The sequence below is a fragment of the Bos indicus genome, chromosome 6 (assembly GCF_029378745.1).
Source record: "Bos indicus isolate NIAB-ARS_2022 breed Sahiwal x Tharparkar chromosome 6, NIAB-ARS_B.indTharparkar_mat_pri_1.0, whole genome shotgun sequence".
NCBI lineage: Eukaryota > Metazoa > Chordata > Mammalia > Artiodactyla > Bovidae > Bos > Bos indicus.
Window position 1 is genome coordinate 7,504,872 of NC_091765.1, and position 15,566 is coordinate 7,520,437.

Sequence of the window (15,566 nt, forward strand, 5' to 3'; positions counted from 1 at the left end):
TTGTACAATACAGGGAATATAGCTAATATTTCATAATAACTGTACATGGGGTACTTTTTTAAAAAATTAAAAAATAGTCTAATTATTGCCCTGTGTGTTCCCAAGGGTACAGAAAAGAGAACCAATAAATATAAGTGACAAGGTGCAGCTCAACTGAAAGAAGAAACTTCTAAGTAATTAGGTAGGTGCTCAAAGAATGTGCTCTTCAAACAGGTAATCTGTTCTCACTTAACAAGTATTTATTTCACAGCTGCTGTGTGCAATGTGTCAGGCACTATACCCCTACTGGGGAGACAGACAACAAACAATAAGACCACAAACCAAATCTCATGTATGTACTCTGCTGCTGCTAAGTCGCTTCAGTCACGTCCAACTCTGTGCAACCCCATAGATGGCAGCCCACCAGGCTCCGCCGTCCCTGGAATTCTCCAGGCAAGAACACTGGAGTGGGTTGCCATTTCCTTCTTCAATGCATGAAAGTGAAAAGTGAAAGTGAAGTCACTCAGTCGTGTCCGACTCTTAGCGACCCCATGGACTACAGCCCACCAGGTTCCTCCATCCATGGGATTTTCCAGGCAAGAGTACTAGAGTGGGGTGCCATTGCCTTCTCCGGTATATACACTATATACACATATGTCTGTATGTATATATATCATATATGGGCTCCCTGGTGGCTCAGCGGTATAGAATCTGCCGGCAATGCAAGAGACGCAGGTTCAATCCTTGGGTCAGAAAGATCAAGGAAATGGTAACCTGCTCCAGTATTCTTGCCTGGGAAATCCCATGGACTGAGGAGCCTGGCGGGCTTCCATCTGTGGGACTGCAAAAGAGTCGGGCATGACTGAGCACGCAGGCACATGCATGATGTAGTATATATATTAGGGATATCTCACCTAATCTAGCTGGGGGCAGGGTATAGTCAGTAAAGATTTCACAGTTCTTAAAACACTGAAGCTGGGACCTGGAAAATTTGGTAGACATTAGCTAAGTGGAGGAGCCTGGTGGGCTGCAGTCGATGGGGTCGCTAAGAATAGGGCACGACTGAGTGACTTCACTTTCACTTTTCACTTTCATGCATTGGAGAAGGAAATGGCAACCCACTCCAGTATTCTTGCTTGGAGAATCCCAGGGACAGAGGAGCCTAGTGGGCTGCCGTCTATGGGGTCGCACAGAGTCGGATACAACTGAAGCGACTTAGCAGCAGCAGCTAGGTCATAGGGAGTACTGGTAAAATAGTCCAGAAAAGGAAAAAAATATGCACAAAGGCCCACAGTGAGAGACAGCATATACTACCCTTCCAATAAACCTAAAAGATTTTAAGTTTAAAGTTGACTGGAACTTACTAATGAGAAAAAAGCAGCAAAAGAGAAAATTAAGTGAATTCTGGTCAAGGAGAGGTTTGGACTTAAGCCTAAATAAAGGCAAACTGCAGACATTCAAAGTAACTTCAGCAAGACAGAAAAGATCACCCTTTAGGAAGATCACTCTGGGGTGTGAGGTGGCAGAACTAAAGCAGAGAAACCATTTAGGCAGAACAGTCCCTTTGAGGACACATAGGGTGCCCTGAACTAAAATGATGGTATTTGACAGAAAAGGGCAGGGAGGAACTGGAGTTAGTGAGGGAAAAGGAAGTGTCTGGAAATGATTTCTGCTTTGGATAGCTGGGTAGACAGACCATTCCCTAAAAAAGGAAACATGGATTTGAAACAGATTGTGTATATGTGTGTCTCTGTGTGTAAGGGGTGGTTCACATCTGTACGTTAAGGTACGTTGTAAGTTATGCAAGTGAGACCAACTATAGCACCTAAAAATATGGGTCTGAGGCTCAGGAAGGAACTCAGGGCTGGAAATGTGCAAGCCATCTACACAGAGGGGGAAAAAGCCACACAGGTGGATAAAATGAAAAAACAAAACAAAACAAAACATAGGGAAATCCTGTAGTAAGAGCACAACAAATCCTTGACAGTAAAATAGAAACCTGGAGACTGAGAAGGAAGTGCCAGAGAAGGCAGAAGACGTGGCAGGAGGGTGTCACAGCACCAAGGGAAAGGGGTACATGGAGGTGGACAGGCAAGTTCCAGGCTTCCCAAAGGCAAGCTATAAAGACTAAGAGGTACATTGGAATTAGCTTAAAAAAAAAAAAAATCATGGGGAACTGGTAAGAGCAGTTTTACTGGGTCAATAAGCTTAAATGCTAGATGAGAAAAGGTTGAGGAATAGGAGACAGAATGGAGGCAGCTCAAGAAAGGGATGAGAGAGTGTCACAGACAGAAGGAAGGGTTTGTTATTTAAGGCAGGTAGGGATTTGACATTTAAATACTGGCAGAGTCCAGTATTATATCGGAAGAAAAATAGTGGCAGTACTGTTTCATTCAACTCTAAGAATGCTGAAAGTTGAAAACAGAAAAACAGAAAAAGAAACAAACAAAACCCTTAAAAGAGTCAGGCTCAAGAGCACAGGAAGGAATATAACACAGAGTACAATAGAGACTAGATTTCAACGGTGCATGTGCTAAGTTGCTTTGGTTGGTCTGACTCTTTGTGACCCTACGGACCGTAGCATGCAAGTTTCCTCTGTCCACAGGATTCTCCAGGGAAGAATACTGGAGTGGGTTGCCATGCCCACCTCCAGGGGATCTTCCTGTCCCAGGGATCGAACACACGTCTCAGGTCTCCTGCACTGGCAGGCAGGTTCTTTGCGACTAGCGCCAACTAGGAAGACCCTTCAATGGTAGAAGAACCCAATATACAATGGAGGTGCACCAGTGAATCCCAAATACTACTTGCTGAAAATGGTGTGAGTGCTGTCCCATAGTGTTCTGAAAGTTATCCCATCCCCCAAACCCTGAGAGGCAGGAGGGCATAATGGCTAAGAGCATGGGCTCTGGACCAGCCATGTGGATTTCTATTATGGCTCTACCACACAGGTGTGTGATACAGCTAAGTTAGACAACTTTCTGTGCTTCAGTTTCCTTTTCAGCTGTTTCATGGATTAAGTTAATACAAGGCTTAGAACAGTTCCTGGTACACAGTGGTATCCCATCACCACAGTTTCATGGCTATTAATATTAGGTTTTTACATTAAACTTGCTAAGGATCAAGAAAACTACATGTCTCATGAATATCTTAATTTATGTCCTTAAAACCAAGCATCTTTAAATTCTACAGAAGTATCCAATTAAAAGATGGTGTCAGAGATTAAAATAAACTCTTCAATGAGAAAAATATTAAACCAAGCTGCTTTAGGTGTTAAACCAAAACTTAAACTAACCTGCTTTAACTACTAAATCAAAACTTTAGTAATATATAAACCAAAAGCAAGAATTTGTATATGGAAGATTGAAGAATCAGTATGAGAAAAATAAGAGTTCACTCACTCAAAAAGGCACATCTTTGAGGATGTTACTAAATGGTACTCCCTTCACTTCCTAGAAATCTAACCTAATAAGATTGAGAATAATTAGTAGTGTATTAATCTTTATTAAAAATGCTGCCAGATGCAAACATGTTTCTCTACTAATAAAACCATGAAGAGTAGAGATCAAAATTAGATCATGTTCAAAGGTAACTTCAGCTCTACACTGAGGGTCTGGAAACCTTCCAAAATGTTTAGTTGGTAATTTTCCAGAGAAGACAATTCTTTGTGGGGGAATTCACTATATAAATTATAATTACTGAAAACAAGATATAACACTGAATAATCTGGATAAAAAGGAAAAAAAAATCTTAGTTGAAAGAAGCAACAGAAATCCCCAGTCATCATCTCTAACAGATGTTTCCTGGCCTCCACTTGGAAACAATGTGCTAAGAAGCTTACTCCTTCCCAAGCAGACATTTATGAACAGTTCTGTTAGAAAATCATATTTTGAAGGCTGCATTTCTTTTGTGCAAACTCTGTCTGAGGTCACAGGTGAATTCTTCCACTCGATGCCAGTTTTCAGAAAGTTCAAAGGCTACCATGTATCCCTATCACGTCCCTTGTCCAGGCTAAGCTCCCCCAAGTCCCAAAGTATGTCCTCATGAATATGGTTTCCAGAGCCACTGTCATCCATGAAAATTCAGTTTTAAACTACATAAAGAATGAAGTCAATTTGGGAAGCAAAATAACTAATGTCTAGTTTAGGAAACTATCATAATAGTGACTACAGATCCGGTCTCAAGAGTATGAGCTCTGCAAGCATTTTCAGGGTACGTTTTTTATTTTATGACATTAAAAAATATTAACAAACACAGAGCTCTTATATGATAAGATTTTTCTATTTTAAGATCTTTTACAGAATAACTTTGAAGCGAATATTTTTCAAACTAGGGTATACCTTCCGTCAGTTCAGTTCAGTCCAGTCACTCAGTTGTGTCCGATTCTTTGAGACCCCATGAACTGCAGCATGCCAAGCCTCCCTGTCCATCACCAACTCCCGGAGTTCACTCAAATTCACTTACATCGAGTCGGTGATGACATCCAGCCATCTCATCCTCTGTCATGCCCTTCTCCTCCTGTCCCCAATCCCTCCCAGCATAAGAGTCTTTTCCAATGAGTCAGCTCTTCGCATGAGGTGGCCAAAGTACTGGAGTTTCAGCTTTAGCCTCATTTCTTCCAAAGAAATCCCAGGACTGATCTCCTTCAGAATGGACTGGTTGGATCTCCTTGCAGTCCAAGGGACTCTCAAGAGTCTTCTCCAACACCACAGTTCAAAAGCATCAATTCTTCGGTGCTCAGCCTTCTTCACAGTCCAACTCTCACATCCATACATGACCATAGGAAAAACCATAGCCTTGACTAGATGGAACTTTGTCAGCAGAGTAAGGTCTCTGCTTTTCAATATGCTATCTAGGTTGGTCATAACTTTCCTCCCAAAGGGTAAGCGTCTTTTAATTTCATGGCTGCAGTCACCATCTGCAGTGATTTTGGAGCCCAGAAAAATAAAGTCTTACACTGTTTCCACTGTTTCCCCATCTATTTGCCATGAAGTGATGGGACCAGATGCCACGATCTTCATTTTCTGAATGTTGAGCTGTAAAGCCAACTTTTTTCCTCTTTCATCAATAGGCTTTTTAGTTCCCCTTCACTTTCTGCCATAAGGGTGGTGTCATCTGCATATCTGAGGTTATTGATATTTCTCCCGGCAATCTTGTTTCCAGCTTGTGCTTCTTCCAGTTCAGCGTTTCTCATGATGTACTCTGCATAGAAGTTAAATAAGCAGGGTGACAATATACAGCCTTGATGTACTCGTTTTCCTATTTGGAACCAGTCTGTTGTTCCATGTCCAATTCTAACTGTTGCTTCCTGACCTGCATATAGGTTTCTCAAGAGGCAGGTCAGGTGGTCTGGTATTCTCATCTCTTTCAGAATTTTCCAGTTTATTGTGATCCACACAAAGGCTTTGGCATAGTCAATAAAGCAGAAATAGATGTTTTTCCAGAACTCTCTTGCTCTTTCGATGATCCAGCAGGTTTTGGCAATTTGATCTCTGGTTCCTCTGCCTTTTCTAAAACTAGCTTGAACATCTGGAAGTTCATGGTTCCCATATTGCTGAAGCCTGGCTTGGAGAATTTTGAGCATTACTTTTACTAGCGTGTGAGATGAGTGCAATTGTGCAGCAGTTTGAGCATTCTTTGGCATTGCCTTTGAGATTGTAATGAAAATTGACCTTTTCCAGTCCTGTGGCCTCTGCTGAGGTTTCCAAATTTGCTGGCATATTGAGTGCAGCTCTTTCACAGCATCATCTTTCAGGATTTGAAATAGCTCAACTGGAATTTCATCACCTCCACTAGCTTTGTTTGTAGTGATGTTTTCTAAGGCCCACTTGACTTCACATTCCAGAATGTCTGGTTCTAGGTCAGTGATCACACCATCGTGATTATCTTAGTCGTGAAGATCTTTTTTGTACAGTTCTTCTGTGTATTCTTGCCACCTCTTAATATCTTCTGCTTCTGTTAGGTCCATACCATTTCTGTCCTTTATCGAGCCCATCTTTGCATGAAATGTTCCCTTGGTATCTCTAATTTTCTTGAAGAGATCTCTAGTCTTTCCCATTCTGTTGTTTTCCTCTATTTCTTTGCATTGATCGCTGAGGAAGGCTTTCTTATCTCTCCTTGCTCTTCTTTGGAATGCTGCATTCAGATGCTTATATCTTTCCTTTTCTCCTTTGCTTTTCGCTTCTCTTCTTTTCACAGGTATTTGTAAGGCCTCCCCAGACAGCCATTTTGCTTTTTTGCATTTCTTTTCCATGGGGATGGTCTTGATCCCTGTCTCCTGTACAATGTCACGAACCTCATTCCATAGTTCATCAGGCACTCTATCTATCAGATCTAGTCCCTTAAATCTATTTCTCACTTCCACTGTATAATCATAAGGGATTTGATTTAGCTTAGGTCCATGAAAAACTTTTCTTTAAAAAGATATTGTTTCAAAAATATAGTTTTAGGATATCCCATGAGGTTTAATGTTACCCAATCAATGTTTTAGGGACTCATCATGCCTGTTCAGTAAATAGGCTATTACATTTATGAATTAGGGCAAATCAGATTTGGCATATTAACATAAATTTGCAGCAGTAAACTCTAGTATACCAAAAAAAAAAAAATCGTGTTTTAAAAATTAGCATAATCGCTTCTCGGCCTTCTGGCTAAGATCAAGTGTAAAAATCAACCTGAGTCAGAATCTCTATTTCACAGAACTGGCAGGGAAGATTTCCTGTCTTCTGTCCACACTGATGACTAGTGTCGAAGCCCCACAGTCTTTTTAAGTCCAGGACTCCTCTGTTTCCACACTGTGTTTGGGAGAAATAAATGTGTAGCCTGGGGACCAACTTTCCTGTGTGCACCATTCAGCTACTTCCCAGTGAGGTCCTCTCTGCCTGAGGCAGTGTCACTGACCCCCAGCAGTTTCCCAAGACCCCCAGGATTCTCCCTATGCCCATCCACAGTCATCCTGTGCTCTCCACACTCTTAGGCAACCTACCCTCCCTCAGGTCCACTATTAAAAATAGGAGGAATAGTCTAATTTTTTACTGAAGCTGTTAGCAACAAGGTGATACAGATGTGGTTAATTAATCTGCCTTACTTTAATAGGCTACATTTGACACAGTATTTTAAAAATTAATGTCCTGAGGAAAGTCAGATGCCTTTAAACTCAGACCAAAGGAAACTGATTCTGTAAGTCCATTGCTGCTGCTAAATTGCTTCAGTCGTGTCCGACTCTGTGCGACCCCATAGATGGAAGCCCACTAGGCTCCCCTATCCCTGGGATTATCCAGGCAAGAACACTGGAGTGGGTTGCCATTTTCTTCTCCAATGCATGAAAGTGAAAAGTGAAAGTGAAGTCGCTCAGTTGTGTCCGACTGTTCACGATCCCATGGACTGCAGCCTACCAGGCTCCTCCGTCCATGGAGGAGGATTTTCCAGGCAAGAGTACTGGAGTGGGTTGCCATTGCCTTCTCCGGTAAGTCCGCTGGTAAGTAGTAAGTCATTTCCTCAGCTTCAAAGATGATGTTCTAATACTTTAGAGGAAAAAAATCCTTACTATTTAGAAAATCAGTCCTCTTATGGAGCAAGAAAGAAACAGCAAAAAGGAAGAGAAGTGAAACAAGAAGGGTTTTAAAAATCCTCTGGGAATTACTTCCAATTATTAGTCAAACAAGAGTAAAGGGCTATTTATTTACTGAGCACTTGCAATGTGCTGCACATTAGAAGCTGAGAAAACATACTGCTGCCATTATAGAGTCTGTGACAAAGACCAATTGCTAAGAGTGTGAGCAGCAGAGTTATTAGTTCAGAACTAAATGAGCAGGCAAAAGCAGGTACCAGATGGAATGGGAATCTTTCACTTGAAAAGCATCACTCTAAAGCAATCAGAATTGGGAATGTTCCCCAAAGAAGTTCTAATGACATTCTGACCCAATATGTTATCAGCATCATTTCAAGGAAGTGATGGGATTTAAAATTCATGGGGTCATAGGACTTCCCTGGTGGTCCAGTGGCTAAAGCTCCACACTACCCAAGCAGGGGGGCCCCCAAGTTCAGTCCCTGGTCAGGGAACTAGATCCCACATGCCACAACTACGGAGTTCACATACCGCAACTAAGAGTTCACACACCACAACTAAGCGCTCACATGTTGCAACTAAAATCCTGCATGCTGCAGCCAGAAGATTCTGCATGACGCAAAAATGATCAAAGATCCCATGTGCCACAACTCAGACCTGACGCAGCCAAATGAACAAATACTTAACAGAATAAAATAAAATTCAGAGAGTCAATTAGCTGACAAGCTTATATGGGCGCTTATAGTTTCTGAAATTTTGCTTTGGAATTATTTTTATAAGCATAATACTCTTAATCATGCTTATATGCTGTTAAGATTTTTATTTCAGTAAGATATAGCAGTAGAAAAGTAAGCTAGACTCTTGAGATCCTATTTACCACTACATATACCTTGCTTTTTGGACAAGGCAAAATAATCCCTCTACCTGTGCAGCTTATCTGAATCATGGGCAATATCATTACATCCAAACTCTCTCCTTGTACTTGATATCAAAGTATGTACCAACCATCTTGAAAAGCACAAACCTATAAAATGACAACAAATTCCTTAAGACATCCAAGCGATTACCCTGGAAATTTATCCAGCATAAACTGGATATCCTAGCAAAAAAAAGAACTGGGTATCCTAGCAAAATAGTTTGACATTTTGTCCTCTACTTTAAAAAACCATGCAAAAAACCCCACAGAATGATGATGTACTCTTTTATGACATTAACAGCTGTAACTCTAAGTTAAAAGCTGAGGCAGATGTGGGGTTCTATAAGGAGGTGTGGCAAACAGGCCTAGCCTCCACATTCCCTCCACTGGACAGATGAATGGCTGCAGTCACACCCCTATATCCAACTTTAAAGCATTAGTCCATGTCTGCAATCTCTTTAGTGTGTTTCAAAGTGTACCAACAACATTCTCGAAGTGAATGTTTCCTGTCCAAATCAAGTAAATTTTTTTCTTCCTCTTTAAGTAAATTTGATAACAGTATTTAGAAGCCAGAATTTAAAATGTATGCAGAATTTAGCTAGCCAAACTAATTTTTAAAAATTTCAGTTCTTTGAAAGGAAAATGTAAGCAAAGGACACAAAGTGTTTTAACTGCCAACATCTAGGGAGATTTCACATGAACTGGTTTCAGACTTACCGTCCTCCCTCTGTGGTGACAATCAGTTGGCGTTGGGTATGATGTCTGCCTTACCCATGAGCTGTGTTGCCACCTCTCTCTCAGATCTCCACAGCCTTGAGATCAAGTCAATGACTACTTATTAAGGTGCTCTGTTCTGCTCCCTTTTCTTAGAGAGGAGCTAAGAAAATCCACCCATGTGGGAAAGCAGCAAAGACAGGACAAAAGGGAGACAGTAAATGAAAGTAAATAGTCCTGTATTAAATATGCAAATAGCATTGTGAAAGTCACTCAAAATGTCTAAAAAAAGAATTCAGTTCAGTTCAGTCGCTCAGTCGTGGTCTGACTCTTTGCGACCCCATGGACCGCAGCATGCCAGGCGTCCCTGTCCATCACCAACTCCCGGAGTTTACCCAAACTCATGTCCATTGAGTCAGTGATGCCATCCAACCATCTCATCCTCTGTCATCCTTTTCTCCTCCTGCCCTCAATCTTTCCCAGCATCAGGGTCTTTTCCAATGAGTCAGCTCTTCGCATCCGGTGGCCAAAGTATTGAAGTTTCAGCTCCAACATCAGTCCTTCTAATGAACACCCAGGACTGACCTCCTTTAGGATGGACTGGTTGGATCTCCTTGCAGTCCAAGGGACTCTCAAGAGTCTTCTCCAACACCACAGTTCAACAGCATCAATTCTTCTGTACTCAGCTTTCTTCACAGTCCAACTCTCACATCCATACATGACTACTAGAAAAACCATAGCCTTGACTAGACGGACCTTTGTTGGCAAAATAATGTCTCTGCTTTTTAATATGCTGTCTAGGTTGGTCATAGCTTTCCTTCCAAGGAGCAAGCATCTTTTAATTTCATGGTTGCAGTCACCATTCCACTATAAAATGAACTCATGGCTTGCTTCACTGATTCACATTATATATGTAACTTCTATATGCATTTTACATCACTGACTTCAAATTTAATTTTTTTTAAGTATTTTTGGGAAAAAACCTACCTTATTTGATTTCATTGTTCATCAGCCCCTCTAGTTATAAAAGAACTATAACACAGACTCAAACTGATCATTTTAATATTTCGTCAAATTCTAAAAAAAGGGTTTACAGAAAAAGAACATCTAGATTAAATGAGGTAGTATTTTCTCTGTGCATTATACCTAACAATATTCATGAGTAGCTGACTGGGGGTCTTGAGAGCAGAAGCAAATGTGACTTTTCAGAAATGGAATCTTCAATGGGTTCAATTTGCCAGATAAATGTTCTAACCTCCTGGGGAGTCCTAGGTTTATAGCTTAAAAACTGACAGCATATACTTAACTCCCTATCAGTTCAGTCCCTATCACTGAACATCAAAGATAATGCTAATGTCCTATATGGACCCCAAGATTATACAGGACTGTTCCAAGAAAAGCCTTTCTTATACACAAAAGCTTATGTTTTTAACAGCGCACACAAAAAGAGACTTTCCGATCAAAGACTATCACTTAGAATAAATGGGCCATCATTTTGTCAAGTTAATAAAAATTATATTAAATCAATAAAATCTAGAACTATAGACTAAATCTTATGTTCTTAAGTTCAGAATGAAAAAAAGTACAGGTTTTAAAAATAAGCTGCTGTAATCAGAACATTGTAAGTTAATTAACAACTAAAATGGGTAGAAAGTATTTTAAGAGACATGCAAAGGAATCATTCTTAGTTACAGTGTGCTGTCCCAGGCATCCAACCATTACGATCCCATCAATTTAAAATGAAACTGTGGCATAACAATTACTCGGTTTACAAATAAGAGAGGTATATAGTTTTTATGAGCTAAGGACTTATAGGAGGTGGCTCTTCTACTTACCAAAGTATTAGCTAGTACAGCCCTGATTCCCACTGCAACTCTGGATATGCGGCCCAGCTACCAAGTCTGACTCCACACTTGATCCACCACTAAAACGTCTGACGCCTCATGCACTGTGCTGTCTCATTCTACACTTTGACTGACATCGTGACAATTACCTGGTCTAAGATGGTTCAGTAGTGTTTGGGTATGGTATTCCCCACCACGAACTCTGTTCTAGCTGACCCAGAGCAGGGACCAGGCTAGAGTCCTATTTAAAGGACAGAGTCACTCCCTAGCTGGTGTGTCTAAGGACTCCCATTGGGCAACTGAGTATCTGTCTTCTTCATTCCCAGGTCACTTTAACAAATAGAGTTCTCTCTCTGGTAACTTCTAATTACTGAAGCTGAAAATGTACCACCATTTCAGTAAAAATTTTAACCAACAGTTCCACATCATATCTACATCAAGAAGAACATTAGTCAAATGCTACCTGTATTAGAAAGCTCTAACAGGTTGAGCAAGTAAAATTCATCAGGCTTTTAAGGATCTCAAGCATATTCCTATAATTCAGTCCCTATCTAAAAACTGAGTCTTTAAAGGATATAACATAACCTCATTTTGTGAGCCAATGAAAAGCACAGAAGGGCTACTCACAGACCAAGAGAACAGTCTCATCTGAGGTCAATCCTTTTTCATTTGGTAACGACGACAATTCCACTCACAGAAAAGAGACTCTCAAAGTTCAAAGGTTTAAAGTTTCATTAGAAAAATCATACATAAAATAAAAAATATATTTGTCAACAATAATGGTATTATTTCATTCAGCAGATTCATGCAAAACATGAGTGACAGTATAGAAATGACAATATAAAATCTCATACAACTTATCTGGAAAACCAGTCCCTTAGAAGGCAACTGCAGTTCCATTTTTCCAAGCTCTCTTCTTAAGTTGAGGGTTTTCTGTAACTGGTTTTACCTTTTCTCCACAACAAGTTTAAAGATGCATGTCATTTTCCCATCACCAAGTACTTTATTCCCCAAAATGTTTAAACCAAGCACCTGATAACCAGGTGTATCTGTTGCTTCCAATTCTTTTATTTTGCTAAGGAATATGAAACTGCTTTGAAAGTCAATCCAAGATCACACCAAAGTTTTATTGTCCTTAGCTACTTGGCTATTTGTCCTCGTCAGCTTCTTAGGAAGCATGAGTAACAGTCATCGGTAGCTGCATAACTGAGATTATAATGAGCACTTTTTTTCCTCTTTGTAAATAAAGTATGCCTATAGGCTCTACCTCCTCTCTGCCCACCCAGCGGCTCCACCTCCCCGATCAGATTTAGACCTGGGAGGAGGTTTTTGTTTCAAATCTCTTAATTTCTTCTGTGATCAAATTACACGAGTTTACTTAAGATTTTTCAAAAAGAAAGAAAAAAAGTCTCTTTTATTGTTTCAATGAGAAAATGTTGAAACCCTAAGAGAAGTTTACCATCTGTCCCAACTCCACTCCATCAAGGCTGCAAACAGCTTCCCATTTGCTGTGACAGCAGTGGTGGGATGCCCATGATCAACTACTGTCAGCACCCATGATACTTCAGACTGGGTCTTTTTCACTGCTCACTTTATTCCTAAAAAGCAAAAGCCTTTGTAATTAGACTAAATTCAGTTTCTGAAAGCGAAGGTATTTGTGTTGTTCCAGTCTGTTTGGTTACATGCACAGGACAAAAGACAGGATGACTCATTTACCCTGAATAAAACGAGACAATGACAACTGCAAGGGAGGTTGATTAAAATATTCCTGTAGCTTAGAGAAACTAAAGCAAAGTGCAAGCTGGAACAAAGTTCTAAACATATCCTGGGTGAAATTCAAACTATCAGAAAGAAGGTGAAGAGGCATTAATAGGATCAGTGTCCTAAAAACTATCGAGGTGGAAAGCCACCTCTGTGTGCTCCTCCACGGCCCCCCCTGAAGCCACCTCTTTCTCCTCGGAAGTTAGATCGATTTCTCTCTCGCCCACGGCCAGCAGATGTGCCACCTCTTCCGCCTCCTCTGGGAGCTCCACCTCCCCGATCAGATTTAGATTTGGGAGGAGGTGATTTTGGTCGAAGTCTCTCAATTTCCTCTGTACATCCAGTCAAATAGGAATTCGGGGCACTGAAGTAGGATGCATACGTTTCTGCATTGTAGTTACTATTTGTAAGAGTTGGTCCAACTGTAAGCCACCCTGAAACGGAGGGGAAAAAAGATTAACCTTTTTTTCACCCCCAATTCTCTTACTGATCTTTAGGAGCCATTTCAAATCTCCAGTGTATTTCCAAAGATGTCCCTATCACTTACCCAATATTGATATTTTACATAGAACACATGGCATTTAACTATGGTCTTTGATTTCATATATATATATTTTGTTTTGTTTTTCCTCTTAAACTGTAACTTTTATAATATAATCATCATCTCCATCCATATTTCACATTCTGTGAGAATAGGATTTAGAAAATATTAAGACACTACACTGAGTTCTGGTTTAGTGAAAATTTATTAAATTTTATGTTACCTTCCTACTTGTAGAAATTTTTCTACAAGTAGGTTCCAGTTTTCTGACTAACATCCTGGAACTAACTTTTGCTTCTTCTCTTCCAACCACATTAACCCAGCTGGCAGGTCTTAGAAATTCAACCTACTACCATGCTGCTCCTACTTGTTACCATCTTTCCATTTCTGCTGCCACCCTTAGAGTTTTTATTTTTCTACTAGTTTTGTCCCCTACACATATAACAGACATACATGTATACTGTAATGCTTTCCCAACCTCTCCTCCCTCTAAAAGTGGAAAGCCTAAAGCAAAGCTGAAACCACATTCCTTCTCTGCACAACCTTCTGGGCTTTCCACTAAGCCAGAATTCAGTAACATGGAATCGGAAGCCTTATACAATGAGGTCTGAACTAGCTTTCTAATCGCACTGCTGAAACAATGAACCACTATAGTTAACTGTTTGCACACTGGTCTCTACCTTGTGCCTATAATTTTTTCTATCCTGTCAACCTGGTGAAAATTCCATCCTTCAACATCCACTTTAAACATGTATCTTAATGAAATGAGTATCTTTCTGAATTTCCATTACATATTATATTTCCATAGGTTTTGTCAACTTCATTGCTAGATAATTTTCCTTATAAGGATGGTTTCTGTTTGATTACATTGTATCTGCAACGAGAAGAACTACAAATTAACTATAAATGCCTGATGGAGACCTCGTGCTTTGAGGTTCCCTGCATGTGGCGATTCCTGATCATTAGGGCAGGTCGAGGAATCTCTAAGAATTAGGTTCTTCACCTGAAAAATTAATCTCACACGATTTCTGCCTTATCAAGATTATTTCTTAGACTATTAGGTCCATGATAAAATGCAAAATGTTTTACTAGGGTCACATTCTAAAATGTAGTAGCCTTTTTTGGTACAAAACTGTTCATCATTTAAATTGTCTAACAGTGCACAGGTAACATCTGTAATATCTGGAGAAAAATAACAGACAAAACCATATGATGCCTTTCATGTCTCATCAAGTAGACACCTTGATAAAAATGAGATGAAAGAACACACTGCACACCTATGTGGTCTCACAATTGAACCTATGAGACTTACTTGCTTTTGGTTCATTTTCTGCTATACATATGGTGCTGTGGAACACAATGCACCAGCAAGAGGTAAGAAAAAATTCGAAGATTTAATAAAAATAGTTAATATTGTCTCTTTCATGCTATATTGCCCTACATAAATAAGACATGTAAACCTTTACAAAGTAACCTGCAAGGGATGCTGCCTCCCACTCACAAATTCTTCACTGCAACAGTGTTCTATTAAAATTTCTAATCCTTAATTTCTAAGAGCCAAGTAAGTTTGAATTAGCTTGGCTTCAGTGAATATGATATATATATCAATCTTTAATCTTTAAAGCAATAATAAAGAGGATTCCTTTGGTATGTGTTATATACCTTAGACTACCTCCTAGAGGAAGAAATGTATTTGAGGATTTGACCCAAATAGATTATAGTCTCTTGAACAGACTTCTCTCAATTGCTCCTATTATTATTACTTACATGGTTAACTTCCTACTACATAATTTTCCCAAGTGGATACTCCTTCTTAATACTAAAATAATTTGTGCAAGAATGGGCAAAGATAAAGAATCAGATAGTAGTTTACAAGTAAAAAATAAAATCTAAACCTCTAAGACTTTGTACAACTGGTATAGATATAGATAGAAGGGTATCAGAGATATAATGTATAATATAAAGTGGGTAGCTAAATGAATGGAGAAAATTCCCATTATGTTATAGTTATAGAATATTATAAATACAAATTGGCACCAAAATTTGTATTTTTATTTCAGTTGCTGTTTAGGCTTATATCTGTAGCTATACTTAATAATTATCTACTCTCTCTACTCCTTAGGTTCTTCCACTCACATTAAAAAAAAAAAACTTAAAATAATGCTGCTGCTGCTAAGTCGCTTCAGTCGTGTCCGACTCTGTGCAACCCCAGAGGCAGCAGCCCACCAGGCTCCCCTGTCCCTGGGA

General features: G+C 39.8%; 1 protein-coding gene across 1 annotated transcript in view; it reads right to left on the bottom strand.

Annotated features, from left to right (window-relative positions):
- Positions 1-9,395: 9,395 nt before the first annotated feature.
- METTL14 (methyltransferase 14, N6-adenosine-methyltransferase non-catalytic subunit) overlaps positions 9,396-15,566 on the bottom strand; it is a 41,378-nt gene continuing 35,207 nt past the window's right edge. Inside the window, exon 11 of the mRNA XM_070791017.1 lies at positions 9,396-13,212. Coding sequence (XP_070647118.1) covers positions 12,908-13,212 — 305 coding nt within the window. The 3' untranslated portion in view covers positions 9,396-12,907. The remainder of the gene's footprint in view (positions 13,213-15,566) is intronic.